The sequence below is a fragment of the Panthera tigris genome, chromosome C1 (genome assembly GCF_018350195.1).
Source record: "Panthera tigris isolate Pti1 chromosome C1, P.tigris_Pti1_mat1.1, whole genome shotgun sequence".
Taxonomy (NCBI): domain Eukaryota; kingdom Metazoa; phylum Chordata; class Mammalia; order Carnivora; family Felidae; genus Panthera; species Panthera tigris.
The window spans coordinates 153,389,139-153,409,849 of NC_056667.1; the positions used below are offsets into that span (position 1 = coordinate 153,389,139).

The window sequence follows — 20,711 nt, forward strand, 5'->3', positions numbered from 1 at the left end:
TGACTTTATATGACCAAGGTATTAGTTATTCATCTCTGCTCCATCCAGAGTTCCTGTCTCATCCATAGACTATGAACTTTTCAATTATAGAGGGAGCCTGGCACACAGTAGATGCCCAAGAAATGTTTGCAGATCCAATGCTGTTTTGCAGCATAGTCTGATTCCAACTCATGTGGTAAAGATGCTATTTCTCTGAATCATGAAACAATCTCTGTGTCACAGATTTGCTGTTTTAAAGTTCCTCTGTATCATAATGATGTTTAGAAATACTATATTCTGACTCTTGATTTTGGCTCAGGTCATGATCTCATGGTTTGTGAGATCAAGCTCCACATTGGGCTCTGTGCTGACAGTGTGGATCCTGCTTGGGATTTTCTGTCTCACTCTCTCTCAGCCCCTCCCCAATCACGTGCACGCACGTGCACTTTTTCGCCTCTCTTTCTCACAAAAATAAATCTTAAAAAAAAAGAGATACTGTGTAAACTGATATAGTCACAAGAATTTTTCAAAAGAAACTTAAAAAATATATCGACACTTTTTACTTAAAATTATTTTAATAGTTGGGCAACCGGGTGGCTCAGTTGGTTGAGTGTCCAACTCTTGATTTCGGCTCAGGTCATGATCACAGGGTCGTGATATCGAGTCCCAAGTCAGGCTCTGCCCTGAATGTGGAGTCTCGTTGGGATTCCCTCTGTCTCTCCATCTCCTCCTCCCTCTCTTTCTCTCTTGCACATGTGCATTCTCTCTTTAAAAAATAAAATTTAAATTAAAAAAAATTTTAATTAAAAAAAGTTATTTTAATAGTAGCACACCCAGAAGTGCTTTTTGATAAGTATACATTGATAACAAATGTTGGATAATTGATGGGAAGGAGTATCATGACTCTGCTTTTGTCAAACTTGTTTGAATGGTGAAACTTCTCTAAATAGTGAGTTTCCAAATTTTAGAAGATTGTATGAATTTGATGTGACTTATTTCCATTTTGAACCAGTTTTCATCTGTGCCAGTAGAACCTTCACTGAGACTTGAAAACCCAGGTATTTAATCTTACAGTCTATATTATTTTTACTAATTGCTCTATAATGCAGTGTGAGCTGGAGGCTGAATAACTCGTTCTCTACCTCAGGTAGTAAAATCTATACCTTGCCTTAAGGTGGTGATTCATTTTAAAGCATGTCCAAAGTACTTTTTTCCACTTATTCTAATTTTAAAAATCTCCTCTATTTTTTGCACAGTGTCTTTGGCAGGATCCCAGTGCTTAGATGGGTATGGTCTCAAAGCTTGGCCATATTTTGCTCTGATGTCCACTTTAGAGTACTTTATGGGGAAAATGTCTTCAAAGTTCCTTTCCCTTTGGACTATTCTTATGATTCTTCTGGAAGAAAAGGATATCATATCCTTTAAATACCCTTTGATCTACACTCGCTAGTCTACTTTATTATTTAATCAGAAGCTTTCTAAAAGACTGAAGAGAAACTTCTTAAGTGCTAAGGAGGAAAAAAAAAATGTTATCTCTTAGTGTTGCAGTAATAATTCTAAATTCTTCTAAGTATGTGAGGTCTTTTTTTCCCTGAATGCGTAAGTATTGCTATTCGCCAAAGGAATTAGGCTAAGTACTGTTCTTTAGCCTTAATAGCAAGCACATAAAATAAATTTTTCATTGGCACTTTTGTTAGAGTAAGAAAAATAGGCTTACAATGGGCACTTGATCAGTTTTCAACAGTTTTAAAAGCCTTATCATGCTCTTGGTTAGTTTTGTCTGCTCTTGCTAACTAAAAAAACATCCTGGAGGAAAGGACTTTTGGCTTCTAGTTCACATGTATTCTAGTATGCCCTGTTGCCAAATATCAACTAATGAACAATGCTTAGGGTTAAGAGGGGTTAAAAACCAAGTTCTGTCTTTCTTATATGGATGGTAACTAATCTCAATGGCAGGTAACATGGAAAACTTCTTGGGGCCCCCCTGCCAGATAGAGTCATATGACCAAGCTTTTATGGCTTTTATGACCAGGTAGTGGGGAATGCATTGCATTAGAGCCATTCTCACTAGTTATGTCTGCCCCTTATTTTGACAGAAGTGGAAATTGAGACCCAAGGAGGTAATCCTCTTACTTAAAATTAGGCCACTCGTTAGTAGCTCATCCAGGATTAGACTCCAAATTGATGGCCATTCATTTACTGAGCAAGCACTGGAGTACATCTTCAGTCCATGAGGAACCTTACAGTCAAGTGTGAGAAAATGGCAGGCAAGCCAGCAATTATGATAAAGAGTGATAAGCACTGGGAGCTGTGAAATGCAGAGAGATCACTTAACCCAGTGGGGTGCTGGTCAGGGAATATTTTTAAGGGAAAGTCTGGGTGAGGCCTTTTGGGAAGATGATCTAGATTTCTGAAAGCTTGCTTTCTTTTGTTAAAATAACCTTGGAGGATTGGGAAAAAGATTACAGAGTATAGGTACAAAGAGTCTAACCCATAGTCAGTGCTCACTAAAAGCTGACCAGTATTATAAATGGATCAAGGCACTCCAACTACCTTTTAGGAAAGACAGACACTGTTTTGGGGAGAGTGTACTGCAATCCAGAATCATCCACCAAGATACAGAGTTATAGAGGAGGTCAGTTTGGGGTAGTCGTTTTAGAGTAGTAGGTGGTAGCCAAGAAAACAGTGAAGAAAGGAGCCCCTAAAATTGTTATGGAATGTCTCCCTGAGAGTAGAAGAAACCAAAGAAGTTGGAAAGACCCTGCTCTAGGAAGTGGATGATCCTGGTGGTAAAAGGAACAGGAGACAACAGATTCTTAAGCTTCTTTGATACTTTGAACTAATGTGTCCATAAGAAATCATTTCTCCAGGTTCTGAATATCCACCCAAGCTGAGGAAGTGGGATAAATCACCAGAGTGGAGGCTCTTGACCAGGGAGTCCATGGTTAGATGGCATGCATTTGTACTTATCTGCCCTTTTTTTCTGTGGAAAGCATTCATTTCTTTCATAAGATTCTCAAGCTGCAGATCAGCAAGCTGCAAAAATTTTGAGATCCAAAGCACATAAAGTAACTCAGACCTTTAACTCAAGGTCACAGGCAACTCTGGCACAAGGAACTCATACATAATTGGGGAACCCTGCAATCATTTCTCCAACAAAAATATTCATTAGACAGGAGTGCCCCCAGGGTTCTTGGCTTAAACAGGCACCTGGGCAAGAGGTGTATTTGGCCAACTTGCGCTTCTCACATTGGCAAGCCACCAGCAGCATTTTTCACATTGGTGGTGCCCCGTGGAAACACCTTGCAGGATTTTACCTTGCGAAATCCTTGCCAAATCCCTATCCTCTTGGAGGCAGATATGTCAGTTTCTTGCCAAATGGGTTAAAGCAGAAATGGCCTTAGTATTGTGGAAAAAGATATCCCCTCTTTTCTTTTTTAATAAGAGAAATGCATAAGCATTCTGAGAACGTGTGGAGCGATGCGTGTTTAAGGCATAGCATCTGATGCCAACTTCTTCAAATAATGATTATCTCATTTAGCAGAGACTTTAGTCTATAGTCTGTGCTTGATTAACAGAATAGTGTCAGGGCAGTAGTAATGTCAGTGTTAGGGCCAAACATAACAGATTACTCAAAAGCATGGTTTAAAAAAATAATTGGGGATGAAAAGGATTTAATACAAACTAAGTTGATTAAAATGTACCCCAATAGTTAGGAACACATCTGGATAATTAAAGATATTGCACCAAAGGATTCAAAATAATACAGTATGATTTTTTTTTTTTTTTGCTAAGCTTTGCTTTCTTAAATATTGGAATAAGACCTATACGCCATCAATTGAGCAACTGTCCTCTTCATCCTCTATCTGGCCCAGTAACGATCTGGCTGATAAAGTGTGACATTGTGAATAATCTTGCTTTTGCCAGCTAGGCTTTTCCCACCTGCTATCACAGATGAGCCACACACCAGTATTTTTGTCAACCTGTTTGCAGTGCTGCTCAGCTCATCATTTGAATTTGGTGAAGCAACCAGAAGAAGCATCAAAATTGCTTTCCATTCTGAGTGAAAGTAAAGAAAAGTTAGCTTTTCTTTCCATGCAACTTAATCCTGACACTGGTGTTTCCTGGGCCTGAGGCCCACTGCTGATGGAAGCAAGCAGCCTCGTCTTATCAAAGTCCTTGGAGTAGAATTTTATCATAGTTTCTTAGCTTTTTGTGCTTGTTGGAAAATTTGATGAGGTCGTAAAATAAATTATTTTGTTCTTTGAGAAGTCATGGAGAGATGTCCTCCATGGCATGTAATGCAGGGGAATGTGCCACTTGATGTATGTCACGTCACCAAGGTGAAAGTGTCTTTGTTAATGACCCTTGCAGTTAAGAGGGCTCTCACTTTGCTTAACTACAAAACTAGCAAGGCAGCAATGCAAAGGACAAACCCAGGCCCCCACAAGAAAGTGAACAGAGGGGTTCCAGATGTATCCCTTTTTTCCTAAGGGAGTACCATGGAAGGCTTCTGGTCTCGGCAGTCTCCACGGAATAAAGAATTACCAGGTCAGATGAACCACGAACTCACAGCTCATCTTTTTTTTTCCACCAAGCCAGGGAGGAGGTAGCATTTCACTAAAAAGATCTCCTCATTCTCATAGAAGGAAATTCTTGCCATGCCAGAATTACTTCCTTTTAAATTCACTTCTTCCTGCACTAGTGATAGGTCTGGCCTGCCCTTAATCTATTAACCAGTACTCACCCCCTCACCTTTCTTTAATTATTTGATAAACTCATGATTCACCCTAATTACCTTTCAGGTTTTATTTATTCAGTTTCATCTGTTTGGTAAAGGACAGGAATATTCAGGTAATGTAGCTCCAGGTGGAGCACCATCCAGGTGCCCCAGTAGGTGGCATTTCGTATGTAGATGTTTTTGTTACATTCTAGTCATTCTTCTTTCTCCTCCAGAGCTGAGAACACCCCTTAGGGTTGTCAGAAGAAATTGTGGATACTCAATTAAATTTACATTTCAGATAAACTACAAATAATAAATACAAATATATCTTGAAGGTGATTTCATCTTTTATCTAAAATTCAAATTTAACTGGGTGTCCTATATTTTTATTTGCTAAATCTGGCAACCCCAAAGTGGTTCTGCAAATCAGATAACTTGCTCCTCAGAATTTGGGGATTGATGATATTCTTAAGGCATATTTTCTGTGGTAATTTCCTTACAGCACATAACAAAGCATTATGAAATAAGGACAGAATGAAAAAAGAAAACAGGGTTAAACATTAGGTGAATAGAAGTGGGATAGTAAGAACTCAACGAGTTACCTATGAAAGCTATGAAATTTTTACGTTGTCAGAAGAGAGTGATATGAACATAATTCCAGCAAATACCCGAAGTTAGCTTCAGTCATTCTTCCAAATGCATTAAAATGTACATTTTCGTCCAGCGTCTTGATTTGGCATTCTTAGTGAAGCTCTCCCACTTACTTCAGTCTACATCCTTCTGTCTTCTGATATTTTTCCAGAAATACATTAAACAAAAGAATTGCACTTGTAACCATAGAACATCTAGTGTAGTTCATCAGTATTTGTGTGTATGTGTGTGTGTATAGAGATTTGAAAACATTTATACTCTCTACTACTTTTTCATTAAATGTGCTCCAACGCTTCTGAACAATGGTTATATCTAATAAAAAGTTGAGAGCAATAGTATATGTTAGTGAAGAATAGCAGAGATCCAAGATCACAAGATGCTTATTGGAGTTTTATAATGAAGTGGTTATTAATTTGGCAAGAGAAAAGGCACGAGGGTGCAGAGAAAGGGGAAGCTGTCCAAGTGGTGAATTCATGGACTCTATTAATGAATGAAAAAATTAGGATAAATCAGTGTTAGACAAGAAGAAAATATTGGCTTTGAAGTACAATTGAACTTATTGAGGCCTCTGAGTAAGATTCTCTGGAGTAGTACCTAATTGTGTGGCTCTTTGCCTTCCAGCCATGTAGTTGAGTGATCAAAGGGCTGACCCCTGACCCAAGATGGGCGAAAGCATTACTCACTCCTTGGAACACTAAACTTGAACTGTGAGACATAGAGAGAAGTTGCTGGACTTAAACCTGGTAACAGTGGTGCTCTAGAAAAAAGATAAGGAATTTCTACAGTCATAACCTTAGAAGCTGTCCTTACTCCTGCATTCCTTTAATTTTGGATTTCAGCTCTATCTTAGATTGCATGAACTAGTTCAGTATTTTTCCAACAGATGTCTTTGTGCTTAAGTTAGCTAGAATTTGCTTTTGGGCTGCTTGCAAGCAAAAAAAAAAAAAAAAAGTATGACGTTTTGAGGTCAATTTCATCTTTCATTTTGATTCTCATCCAATCAAAAATGCCAGATATTTTGTTAGTGAGGAAAGAGAGAGTGGTGAATGAGATGAACTTGATTTCTGCTTCATGGAGCTTTCAGTCTAGCAGAGAAAACAGACACTGATAAGTAATTAAAGTATAGAAATGGAAGGGTTCTATGCATTCATCAACAAATATTTATTGAGCATCTATAATATATAAGACACTGTTCTAAACCATTGGTACTCAGTAAAGAAAACAAAGATCCTTGCCCTTGTATCTTGTAGCAGGGTATGAAAGCGATAGATAATAAACATCGAAATATATAAATAAATAACATGGATTTAGAAGATGGTAATTGCTATGGGAAAAGAATTAAAAAGGGGATCAGAAGGAACAATATATCAAAAGGCCTGGAAGCCAGAGAGAAATGGCAGGTTGGAAAACTGAAAGATTATTAGAGCTAAGATACTGGCAACAAGGCAATGGCTCAAAATGAAGATGAAGAGGTTAGGTAAAGTAGATTGTTAAGGACTTTATAAGCCATTTTGAGGATTTTGAACTCATCCTAAGGCAATCCAAAGCCACTTAAGAGTTTTAAGCTATAGACTCACATGATCAGATTTGCATTTTAGATTTATCATTCTGCCTGCAACCTGGAAAACACATCTAAAGCAAACAGTAGTGGATGGGAGAGAGTAATTAGGAGGCTCTTGTCCTAGTCCAAATGAGAAATGGTGATGCTCTTGACTAGCATATGTTTCATGAATTGGAAAACAGTAGCTGTGTTAAAATGGCTGTTATTGAGGCTTAGATTTTCAGCTTCTCACATTTAGAACAGATTAATGCCTGTCCAGATTTATCTTCTGTTCTTTGGGCTTTGATGCTATATAAAGCCAATTTGAAATGTTGACCACTTTTTCATTGGCTTCACATCCATGAAGTTTAATTATGCCTCATCTTTAGGAACAAAAATATGATAAGTGGATATTTAAGGAGCTGTGGCAGCCGTAAGACAAGCATTCGTTGTACTCCCTATAGCATCTGTACCTAACTAGCCACATATTGTCCTCAAATTCTGAATCAATACAGGACACAAGCAAACCAGGTATATACAACTTCTCTATTAACAGGGCCTTCCCTCTAAATTTGCATATTCTTCTCTTCCCCAGTGAGATAGTATAGACGATGTAGAAGAAAACCACATGATCTTTTTACCACTCCACTGTTGGGTTTAAATGAAGGGTTACATTCCTTTAAGCGATGGGTCATTTGGCCTCATGATTTGTCATGACTTCTTATTACACTCACATAATATTTTTTAAAGGCAGTGCAACTAGACAAGTATTATGCTTGTTTGCTGCACAAGCAATCAGCACTTAACCAGTATCATATGTATGTTAAGGTTATGCACTTCTGTAATAATTTGAATTTTTTTAAGTTTATTTCTTTATTTTGTGAGAGACAGGTGGGTGAGGGGCAGAGAGAGAGAATCTCAAGCAGGCTCCGCAATGCCAGCACAGAGCCTGAAGTTGGCCTCGAACTCATGACCTAGGGATTGTGACCTGAGCTAAAATCAAGAGCCAGACACTTAACTGACTGAGCCATCCAGGTGCCCCTGTAATTATTTGAATATTTAATTTCTAGCTTATATACTAACCCCAACCTAAAGGGTCAGTTCTTCCTTTCCTTTGAGCTGGGTCTAGCTCAGGTTCTTTCAGCCTTAAAGATGTAGACAGAAATTGTATCTAACCTTCAACTCCATTGCTTGCCAGTCCCAAAATATAATAACAAAAAGAAAAAGAGACTTTTCAATTTCCTTGTCATCCCTCCAAAAAGTTCCCCTCTTATTCCTGAGGAAGCAAACAAGGAAGAGTACCAAGTACCGCTTTACCATATTGAAACATTGTTGTCTGTGGTGCAATTGAATGTCTTTGGTTCTTGAGAAATCTGCCTTTCCTAAGGAAGCTGGGAACGGAGGGAACTTACGGATATGGTTTGTAACTGTTCCCATTGCACTATCTTATTATAAGAACGTACTTTTTAAACATGGGTTTCCATCTTATATTACTTTGTGTCTTGGAGGCTCTCCCTCATGAATTACTTTGCATCTTGTTTGAAGTGAACCATTTTAAAATTTATATCCTGTCCTACTTTTATTTCAAGAACTTTACTTAAAATATCTTTTGTTCTCTTGCCCTGCTCAGATCTGCAATATGCATGCACATTTTATGCATTTCACACTCTTTAAGATAGAGAAAATAATATGCTAATTTGAATAGTGGTAAAATCAGAGTCAGGGTAGAGATTTTATTCTCAGAAGAGTGGACAGTGCAATATCTTCTTATGGCGTCTGTTCTCTCCATTGTTAGTATAAGTCATGTAAAAGACGTGATTTAGTACAACAAGGCAGTAGAACATGAATTTGGGAGTACTCTCAATTTGATGGAGCCGCATAGTGGGTGTTTGCTCCTTGAGGGCAGTGAACATGTTCTACTCCCTTTTGTGTCACCTACTCCACCCAAGGAGTCAAGCATATACATACCAGTAGCTCAACATGTACTCAGATGAATGGAAAATATTGAAATTAATGGTAAATCCTTATGAGACATTTAATACTATATTTAATTTTACTAGAAAACACACAAAGATGGCCAAAGAAGAGATTTTGACTAGGTTTTAAGTACTGGGTTTTGTCACTCTCTAGGACTAGGAAGTGGACACCCCCAAGGAAGGGAGCTGCTGGAGAGCAGACTAGAAATTAGACAAGTGGTCCTCCGATATGAGTACACAGAGTGCCAGGCACTACCTCCTGGAAGTGTCTGATTCAGTAGATCTGAAGTGGGGCCAGTGGCCCTCCCCAGTGATGCTGATTCTGCTAATCCAAGTAACCCACTTTAAAAACTACAGAATTAGACTTTTCGAGAGAGCTGGCTCAGCTGAGGGGACCTGGGCGTGCTGCCTTGCTGTGTGATCTTCACAGAGAAGGGGTGACTTCAGAGATGTCTGAGGGCAGTATCTAGAATAGTTTCAAGGGTCTTGCTTTCTCTTGATCAACAGGACTGATGGCTTCACTCTGGCAGGAAAAGGAGATAACGGTTTCACGAACTCAAATGAGACTTAAAATTAGCTGACGTAAATGAGATAGAAGTTGGAATGCATGGAATCAACTTAGTAATACTTTTAGCTAAGTTAACCTAATTTAGCAATGGAAGACCATGTACATACATATCTAAGCTAATTTATATATAGGTTATTCCCCGAAATATCCTTACACTGCAAGGAAAGTTTATGCTCTTTAGCTGACTGTGCACATGTCAAGGTAAATGGGGAAGGTGGAGAAAGGGCAGCCCAAGGAGAGAGGAAAGCCCATTCATCCTAGAGAAAGCATTTAGGAGAAACTACCCCCACCTTTCCCCCTGCCCACTAAAGGCTGTTTCCCAGGTAAATAGCCTTAGGAAGTTTCTGAAACAGTGGAAACAGCTTTGGTAACCAGGTATCATGGGAACACATTTCATCTAATTGCAGTATTGAAATGAAAACTACCTAAAATTTAGAACCGATTTCATATGCTTTGTTGTGTTCAGCTAATTAGGCTCTTGCATTTTAAAACTTGAGTATGAGGTTTTTGCATACTTATCTGTGTTTCTTCTGGATGAATTTTATGTAAGGCAGTAATCATTTAAGACTTTGGGGGATATTGACACTTTTTTCATTACAGGATTTCATGGACTCAGGTAGATTTTCTCAATTTGCCAACAAAAAGGAATAGAGAAATTATATTAAAATAAGCTGTCTTTAAAAAATTGTTGGTAACCAAATGGTCAATTGCTCGTATTTAATTTTAGTTTAAGTTTTGTTAGTTTGAAAATATTTTAAAAAAACTGCTTAGTGATCCTTTCAAGGAAAGACTCAGCTCATGTATAAAAAAAAAAAACACACACATAAAAATGACTCTGGAGACCTTGGCTACACATCTAGCGGTCAAATATTTCAATGCTTCATTGCTCCCGTTCCTGTTACAGGTACATGTGACAGCGCTGCAGCTATGAGTGGAATTTTAAAGAGGAAGTTTGAAGAAGTTGACGGCTCTTCACCCTGCTCCTCTGTGCGGGAATCAGATGATGAAGTTTCCAGCAGCGAGAGTGCTGACAGTGGGGACAGTGTCAATCCATCCACTTCTAATCATTTTCCCCGTGAGTACGGAAACCATACCTTAAGCTAATTGTCTGGTTCTGCAGTGAAAATAATTGTATCATCTTGGTCATTGTTTTGAACCTTTATTACTAGTTTTGTTTTGTCCTTGTAATTGATTTAAAAGCAAAACATGATTAAGTAAAAAAAGAAGCATTTTTGAGGTATCAGTAGATGCTTTTATTTGGATTGCTTTTGGGAGTGGATTATTTTGATAGTGTTAACCAACTGATTCAATGAAAAAATGGTATTTTTTTAATTTTTTAAATGTTTATTTTTGAGAGAGAATGAGAGAGGGAGAGAGCAGGGGTGGGGCAGAGAGAGAGGGAGGCAGAGGATCTGAAGTAGGCTCTGCGCTGTCAGCGCAGAGCCCAATGTGGGACTCAAACCCACAAACCCTGAGATTGTGACCGGAGCCGAAGACAGCCGCCTAACCGAGCCACCCAGGCGCCCGCAAAATTGTATTTCATTATTATTAATTTTAAAAGGGAGCACCCTACTGAGAATATTTGGGGAAAGACAAGTCCAGACACAGAAATTTATCCTCCCAAAGCTGAAATGATATTCTGGGGCGGGAAAAAATAGATGTATTTGGGAGCGGGAAGTCTAAGTTATAATGAGAAAGAACGTGCCACCCCTGCAATAAGAGACAAGAAGGGTACAAAACTCTCCCAAGTGTGTAAGTGCATGTGGTTTATACTTCTTTCTACTCATTCCTTTATTCTTTATCCCCAAGAATAATATTTAAAGCCCACAAAGAAAAAATAGAGATGTATGCCTTCTCATTGATTCCTCTTTCTGTCACACTGTGTGTTAGCCAAAGCAGGCTTCAGGTTCTGAGCTGTCAGCACAGAGCCCCATGCGGGGCTTGAACTCACGAGCTATGAGATCACGACCTGAGCCGAAGTTAGACACTTAACTGACTGAGACACTCAGGCTCAGAGCCCCCAGAAAATTCTTAATACAATCTGCAAGCTAAAAGAAACTGGCTAGTAATAGCTAAATGATCTTCTTAAAGTTATTTTCCAACAGGAAGATTTTACCATATCATGATACCATGAGAGATAACTAGTCTTAGTTTTTCCATTTTTCAGTTAAGTGGCTGATTTTATTAATATGCAATCCTATAACATGGAATATAATTTGGAAATGTGAAAACCCAGAAAACCAAAAGAATAAACAATAATTTTAAAGGAAATAAAGATCTCAATAAAACTGTTGAGCATGAAACAAACTAAAATCAAAAGCATTCCTTTAAACAAGCAAAACTAATAGAAAATATAAAGAAAGAGCAATTATAATTATCACAACAAAAAAATCATAAAGTATTCAGGGACAAGGCAATTGTGTAATGTAAATAATCTGCAAATACATTTATATATGTCATGATGATATGAAATGAGCTTGTGTTTTTGATTTAAAAGAAGATACATGTGTACGTATTAGGTCTTAGTATTAACAGTGGTAATAACATCATTATCATCATCCAGTAGAGTTTTGTGAAGATCAACAGAACAAGTGAGATAATACACATGAAAGAACTTTGTAAAATCTTATTACTAAGCACATTTTATATTGAAAATTATGATCATAGCTAATATTTATTGGGTATATAAATGCTTTAATAGCTTTGGAGCTATACAGCTCCAATGTAGGGATATACATTATCCCTACTCTTTCCGTCCATTCTAGAAGTACCACTACCTTCAGTTTATAGAGGAAATATGTAAGGCTCAGAGAGGCTAAACATCTTGCCCAAGGTCACACAGGATTTGAGCCTAGATATATATGTGTGTATGTGTGTACCTCACTCCATAGTCTTCACTTTTTCCATTATCTCATACTGCCCTTTAATTATATAGCATTGAACATATCTTTAAAATATTGTTTATTGTGGGGCGCTTGGGTGGCTCAGTTGTTTGAGCATCTGACTCTTGACATCGGCTGAGGTCATGATCCCAGGGTTGTGGGATCGAACCCTAAGTCAAGCTCCACGCTGAGCATGCAGACTGCTTGAGATTCTCTCTCTCTCTTTTTCCTTTGCCCTGCTCCCCTGCTTGCATGCACTCTCTTTCTCTAAAATAAAGAATAAAAAATAAATGTTGTTTATTTTGAATTAGTAAAGAGGTAGGTTATGTTTCCAGATATAAAGATAAATAGTTATTAAAGCTTTCCATATTAATTTATAAATATTAGTATAGTCTCAAAAGCCTCAATTGGATTTTCTTAGAAGGTGATAGAATGATAAAAATCTATTTGGGAAAATAAGCTAATGAGAATAAAGGTATATTTTTAAAAAGACAGTATAAATGTTGAAAAGCCATTCCAGATATCAAATCATAGTAGAAAATTATTAATTTAACTTTTTTGATACTGTGCTAGATCTAGGAAAGTATAGAAAGTCTCAGCATGTTATATATAAGAGTTTAATGTGTAAGAATACAGTTTTACAGGGGTGCCTGGGTGACTCAGTCAACTGAGTGTCCAACTCTTGATTTTGGCTCAGGTCATGATCTCTCACTGTGAGATTGAGACCCACGTCAGGTTCTATGCAGACAACACAGAGCCTGCTTGGGATTCTCCCTCTCCCTCTCTCTCTCTCCCTCCCCCACATCCCAAAAGTATATGCTCTGTCTCTCTCAAAATAAGTAAAAACATTAAAAAAAAAAAAAGAATAGAGCCTTATAGAGCAATGGGGAAGGGAAGAAGTATGTAATAAATGGTGATGGTGTTAGAGTTTGAAATAGAAGTAATTTAGATACACATCTCACAACATATGCCAAAATATATTCCAGGTGGATTAAATAGATTAAAAAAAATCAAATTTGGGGGATATTGTTTATTTGTCAGACAAGGGATCATTACCCGAGTTTTGAAGTAACAAAAAAAGTCACATTGCAAAATACTGATATTAAATATATTATTTATTATATTTAATTTAAAAACACATATGAATCTTTTAGATAACCTCCAGAGGCAATCCAAACAATAGGAAATATGATTAGCAAAATTTTAAAGCATGTAACAATAGTAATAATAATGCAGATTAAAATAATACTAATGAGATTCTGTTAGTATGAAATCACAGAAATTTTATCTGTGAGATTAGCACTCCTCTCCAGTAAAAACTGCTGATACCTAAGTGCTGGTGAAAGTCACTGTATAAATCATAGGTGCATACATTGCTACTGATCGTAGTGAAATCTATTTATTTATTTATTTATTTATTTATTTATTTATTTTAATATATGAAATTTATTGTCAAATTGGTTTCCATACAATACCCAGTGCTCATCCCAAAAGATGCCCTCTTCAATACCCATCACCTCCCCTTCCCTCCCTCCCACCCCCCATCAACCCTCAGTTTGTTCTAAGTTTTTAAGAGTCTCTTATGCTTTGGCTCTCTCCCACTCTAACCTCTTTGTTTTTTAGGGTTTTTTTCCCTTCCCTTCCCCGATGGGTTTCTGTTAAGTTTCTCAGGATCCACATAAGAGTGAAACCATATGGTATCTGTCTTTCTCTGTATGGCTTATTTCACTTAGCATCACACTCTCCAGTTCCATCCACGTTGCTACAAAGGGCCATATTTCATTCTTTCTCATTGCCACGTAGTACTCCATTGTGTATATAAACCACAATTTCTTTATCCATTCATCAGTTGATGGACATTTCGGCTCTTTCCATAATTTGGCTATTGTTGAGAGTGCTGCTATAAACATTGGGGTACAAGTGCCCCTATGCATCAGCCCTCCTGTATCCCTTGGGTAAATTCCTAGCAGTGCTATTGCTGGGTCATAGGGTAGGTCTATTTTTAATTTTTTGAGGAACCTCCACACTGTTTTCCAGAGTGGCTGCACCAGTTTGCATTCCCACCAACAGTGCAAGAGGGTTCCCGTTTCTCCACATTCTCTCCAGCATCTATAGTCTCCTGATTTGTTCATTTTGGTCACTCTGACTGGCGTGAGGTGATATTTGAGTGTGGTTTTGATTTGTATTTCTCTGATGAGGAGCAATGTTGAGCATCTTTTCATGTGCCTGTTGGCCATCTGGTTGTCTTCTTTAGAGAAGTGTCTATTCATGTTTTCTGCCCATTTCTTCACTGGATTATTTGTTTTTTGGGTGTGGAGTTTGGTGAGTTCTTTATAGATTTTGGATACCAGCCCTTTGTCTGATATGTCATTTGCAAATATCTTTTCCCATTCCGTTGGTTGCCTTTTAGTTTTGTTGATTGTTTCCTTTGCTGTGCAGAAGCTTTTTATTTTGATGGTAGTGAAATTTAGAAAGCACTTGGGAAATATAAGAGCCATAATAATATTCATATCTATGAGTCTGTACTTCAGATAATTTACCTGAAGGGAGAAACATCAAAAATGAGGGGAAAACTACATCAATGAAAATGTTGATGGTTAGTGGTAGTATCAAAAAATGGGAGTAGGAGGTGGGGAAGAGAAAAGTAACATGTCTAAGAGCAGGGAAATGATCCATTAAATTATGGTGACTTACACAATTATTTTCATAATAGTTGTGAAGATCTTCTGACAGTATATAAAATGCTCATGAGATAAAATTAAGAAAAACATGGGTGCCTGAGTGGCTCAGTCCGTTAAGCATCTGACTTCAGCTCAGGTCATGATCTCACAGGTCGTGAGTAAGCCCCGCATCGGGTGAGCTCGAGCCTTGCTTCGGGTGAGCCCCACTTCTCTCTGTCTCTCTCTGCCTCTCGTGGGATTCTCTCTCTCTCTCTCCCTCCCTCTCTCTCTCTCTCTCTCTGCCCCTAGCTCACTTGAACCCTCTCTCAAGAAAGAAAGAGAGAAAGAAAGAAAGAAACCAGAATACAAAATTTTACTTCTATTGTCATAAAGGCAAGAAATGGTATGGCACCTTAGCACTGAAAATGATTTGATTTTTTGAGGTATTAAAAAGATGAATGAATTTTCGTATTTATTAATTTTCATTTCTGTTGATATTTTATGTCTCCCTCAACAAATAAATCTTAAACTTAACCTAAAATGATGACTGTCATTCAAATTGTGTTCATGTATGTGGACAGCAGATTGATTGAAATGGCATGATCCGCTAAATCATCCAGTTTCTTCGCTAACTTGTAAAGGCTTTAATAAGTTATGTGTAATTGAAGTGATTTTTCTATTGAAGAAAATAGACACATTTAATGATGTCCAAAAACTTATCAAAATGTTTCAGCTCATTGTTTATTATCAGTGGTGGCTGGCAATGTGTTCGTTTACTAAATTGCTGATTTAACTGTATTAAATGAAACCTGGCAGAGATTTTTCACAATTTTTAGAAATTTAATTGATTTAATTAAACAATGCCCTTGTCATTTAGTAGTCTGCTTAGTTTACCATATTTTTATTATGGAGAGGGAGAAGAATAGTAGGAAAAGCAAAGAATCAAGAGATAAAAATTCTGCCTAGAATATTTACTGTATGAAAGACCTGGGCATATTAACTAATGTGAAAGGGGTAGTTAAAAGGGTTTCTTGTTTCTAGAAATGTATTTCAGATTATTCACTAGTCCTAAAATTGATATGCAAATTTTAAAAATATGTTTTATTTCTTTTTTCATCTAGATTAAAATATGTACTTATCAGCAGTGGTCTTATCTGCATGTAAATCTGTGGATCTAAACTTTTAGGAATATTATTAGTGGTGAATCCTGTTTCTTTAATATATGTCTCTACTTTCAGAAAAAAACCTGTCTTAGAGTAAAGAATGATTTTTGATGACTATCAAATTTGTGTGGCATTAGGAAACCAAATTTAGTTTCACATTGAGATTTTTTGTAATGTGGTTATTTAAATCTCACCATCATGAGCTCATCTTTCAAATTAAAAATATCCCATGTACTCAGTACTTTGCAGGGATTAACATATTGTGTAACAACATTTTGTTATCATTACAAATACAGGCATTGATAAGATTGGTATGTGTCAGCAGCTATAGTAGTAAAAAATTCCATGCTATTCTAAGCATTCTTAGATATTCAATTTGTAGCACATCACATTATAACAATAAAAGCTTCAAAATATAAATCAATAAGGAAATTAGGCCTCTTTTCATGGACTTCTGAGTTTTGCTAGGCAACTAGCATGCTTACCAGCCATCAACCAAGGTCACATCGTGTACTTCCCTTGAGATAGAAGCATCTGGATTCTGTATTGCTGTGGAACGCTTTGTTTCATCAAATCCCTGTGGCTCCATAGCCAATCAGCCTGTACTTGAGCACTGTCGAAAGGAAAGCTGCAGAGAAGCTAGAGAGGAATGATTTTTTTCCTGCCCTTTCAAGGTTCTTGGCACTTCACACGAGTAATGAGAAGCTATGTGATGAAACATCCTCCCGAAAGGAACACATTATTTTTCCCGAAACAGTGTTTCTACAAATACATGTACAGTATTTAGGAAGTGAAAATATCAAGAGGTAAAAGGATAGATCTTCTAAGCTACATATGAAAGCAGGTAGTAGACGTTTTACATAGGGTTGCGATTTTTTCATTTAAAAAACACTTTCACCTTCTTGAGTTCATTTCTATCCAAGAATTGTTGTCTGATTAGAAGCTATTATTGTAACTATATTCTAAAAGTAGAAATCACCATTCAGAGATATATTCCTAATTTACCCAAGGGCTGAGATTATAATCTGTTTCCCTCCCTCCCTCTTTCTTTTCTTACTTGTCTCCCTTTTCTCTCTGAATACACAGACATACATATGCTACCATGTGCACCCAAGTCAGCCTGTTTCTCCAGTATCTCTTCCGTCCCACTGACTGCACATTTCTTAAAGAGGTTTGAGATAAAGAATCCACAGAAAACAGATTTTGACATGAAACTTTGTACTAGAAGTAACCTATTCTCTTAACCTAGCAGTTAAAATGCATTGAAAATTTAGTTTCAGTTTCAACAAATAGAGTATATCTTATGTTACAGGCTCTGAGTTAAGTGCTTTCAGACATGACAAAATAATAGACTACAAGTAGTAAATACAACTTAAGATACAGGAGCAGATCATGTCTATCCAGCAGTGTGGTTTACTTTGAGAACTTACTATCCCATAGATAAATGTAGCAATCTATCCCTGAATCTTTGATTTTTCAAACAATAGAGGAGTGTTCAGGCAGAAACCTAACACAGGTGTATCAAGGGAAGTCTTTGATTAAGCAGGAGGTAGGGTCACGTGACCCTCAAAATCTCCTGTCTACTCTGTGATAATATGATTCAAAGAACAAGGATCAAAATAGCATCTTAAGTTAGAGCTGAGACCAAGTAAGAAAAAATAAGCAGCATAGGTCAAGACACCTCTGCAAAGCTACTGTTAAAATAAGAGATCTCCAGACCCTCTGCATCCCCTTATGTTGAAGAACCTTTTAGCATGGCCTTGGAAGATCAGACCTGGAACCAGTTGCAGATGTGCTTATACAAGGTCAGTGTCCCCATCCAAACAGCAGACATAGAGCAGTTGAATCTGTAGGTATTTAGTTGGTTGGGGATATGAAAGTTAAGTAGTTGGGAGAATTTGGAGTGTAGGAAGATAGATATGAGTTAGTGGTCCATTTAGAAAATACTCATAGGAATGCACTGTAAAGTCCAATTCCAATACAATGGAGTTGTTTTCAGATCATTTCATCTGAGAGATCTGAGAGATCCAGTGTGATGAATCAGAGATAGTTAACCATTGCTGCCTCCTCTGGCATTTAGACAATCCTTCAGGCTGAAATGTCTTCTCTGCCTCCCAGTCTCTATGAAGTTCTATACCCGCTTTAAGGTTCACATCAAATACTTCTTTCTCCGTGAAAACTTTACCACGTCTCTCATTTTACCCTGCTCTTTACTAAGTCTTTTGGTATTTCACCAACATTCAAAACTTTGGCAGTGGTTTTCTATCTTCTTTCCATCCCAGTATTTCCCCCCAAACCATGATGTCAGTAGGCATATGATGGCTCACTGAACCATTAGCCTCATATTTCCTTGACCACCTCTATTCTGAAGTCTTTATTTCTATTCTATTTATGTCCTTTACCTCCATTTCAGTCAGCTGTTTATGTCCACAGCCTCATCCAGAATATTGTTACAAATTAGAACAGCTCTACCACCAATCAAATTTCAGTGTTCCACACTCAGACCACAACCCCTTTTCCTTCCATGTCCTTCCTCCCCAACTCCTTTTTTTTTACCTCATCCTCTTGTTTTCCCCAGTAAAGCACCCACCTCTTGTTTTTACATATCTTTCTACCCTTTACCATTTACTTCATTATTTGGTTTTTTTCTTTTGTTTTTTTTTTTGTTTTGTTTTTTTTTAATTTGGAGGCCAGGACTTTTAACCATTTTCCTCCCATATTCTTCACTCCATATTTCCTTTTTATGCAAATACATGAAAACTTTATTTATTTATTTTTAAAATTTTTAAGTGTTTATTTATGAGAGAGAGAGACAGAGTGAGAGCAGGGGAGAGGCAGAGAGAGAGGTAGACACAGAACCTGAAGCAGGCTCCAGGCTCTGAGCTGTCAGCACAGAACCCGACACGGGGTTCAAACCCAGAAACTTCAAGATCATGAACTGAGCTGAAGCCAGAAAGTTAACTGACTGAGCCACCCAGGTGCCCCCAAATATGTAAAAACTTTAAAGAAGTTTTAAAGAAAATGACAAACACTGTGTTTTCAGATTCAGCTGCTCATTATTGCCCTACTACCATCCTGCTCGGTGCCCCCAGTTTTCTCTCCCATTTCACAGCACTGAGTGTGTCAGACTGAAGTCACGCCACCTTCTCCCTCATACACAGCAGCTCCTTCTTGTCATTGAGGACCCTGCCTCCATATATATCCTTCTCCCTTTAAGCGGGGCACTCAAAATGAGTTTGGAAGGAATGAGTGTAAGCTCATCAAAGTCAGGAACAGGTCTCTGTACGCCTAACTTCCAGTAAGCACTTAATAAATATTTAGATAAATGGATGAATGAATAGACACTTATTAAGCATGTACTCTTTGCTATTCATTGCACTAGTCCTAGGAGCCAGAAATATAAAAGTAAATGAGACATGATTCAGCTTCTGTAGAAACTCATAGTCTGTTAACACTAAAGCATGTCTCCAATGCTGACTGTATTCTGTCTTACATTGTAGTTATTTGTACACACACCTTATCTTTTCTGGAGATTTACAGAGCTGAAACGTGTGTTCTTAGGACTTATACTGGTGTAGGTACAATTACTGTTACATACTTGATAAATGACAGTTAGCTTTGTAAAGCGTTGTCTTGTTTTAGTACAACTAAACCATACAAACAAAAAAAGAATGCATTTATTGTAGGACTTTATAAGGGCATGGACATCAGTGGAAATACATACAGATTTACAAGCTAACTGTGTAATTTATGATTTTGATGGGTATCATTGTGATATATCAGGATTCTGATATAACAGTTATTATGTCCAAATACATCTAATGGCGAGCTGTGTTTTAAATAGGGCCCCACTGTAATTCTGTATTCCCAGCATGTACCTTTCTGGTTTCATTTGCTTATATATAGCTTTCCTAGGCAGAAACATCACTGTTTAATTGGATGCTGTGCAGCTATTTATGCAGTAGCTGTACAGCACACTTGAGGGAATCCAAGTTGCTTTCACCTTCACCATCCTTTGAATCAACTAAGAAAAAAAGGGATTACCAAGTCAGACCACTAACATTATATAAATACAGTTCATTTAGTTTGGTTTGGTTTGCTTTAAATTCAGCATCAGGACCTCAGGTTGAGCCATAATAAATGGTACCATTAAGCGTAGCTCTTTATTCCAACGTATTGAGAATTCTGGTTTTGTTTCCTTATTTGCTTTTCCTAGCACAGTCATGTGTTCTATAAATATGTCTCAAATCTGTCCACTTACCTCCATTTGTGTTGCCAGCCAAGGACATCTGTCTTTCCTCTCTCTCCTGGACCCCTGCAGGAGACTTCCAGCTGTTTTCTGCCTCCTCTCTTGTTGGAGCCTCAGTCTTATCTCTGTGCAGGAGTATATTGGATCTCCACTTTCCTGCTTAAATCCTTAAGTTGCTTTCAGATGTACTCATTACTATGGCCTCCAAAACCCTGTACAGCTCCATGATTGAGCCTTTGCCCTCCTCCCCAACCTCCCCTCTCCTTCTTCCCTCCATCTCAAAAATTCAGCCACATCGATCTTGACTCAGTTTTCTTTTT

The 20,711-nt window shown here is 37.6% G+C and overlaps 1 protein-coding gene across 1 annotated transcript in view; it reads left to right on the plus strand.

Moving 5' to 3' along the window:
• Positions 1-10,334: 10,334 nt before the first annotated feature.
• Positions 10,335-20,711, plus strand: part of CSRNP3 (cysteine and serine rich nuclear protein 3) — a 75,751-nt gene continuing 65,374 nt past the window's right edge. Inside the window, exon 1 of the mRNA XM_007074633.3 lies at positions 10,335-10,512. Coding sequence (XP_007074695.1) covers positions 10,365-10,512 — 148 coding nt within the window. The 5' untranslated portion in view covers positions 10,335-10,364. The remainder of the gene's footprint in view (positions 10,513-20,711) is intronic.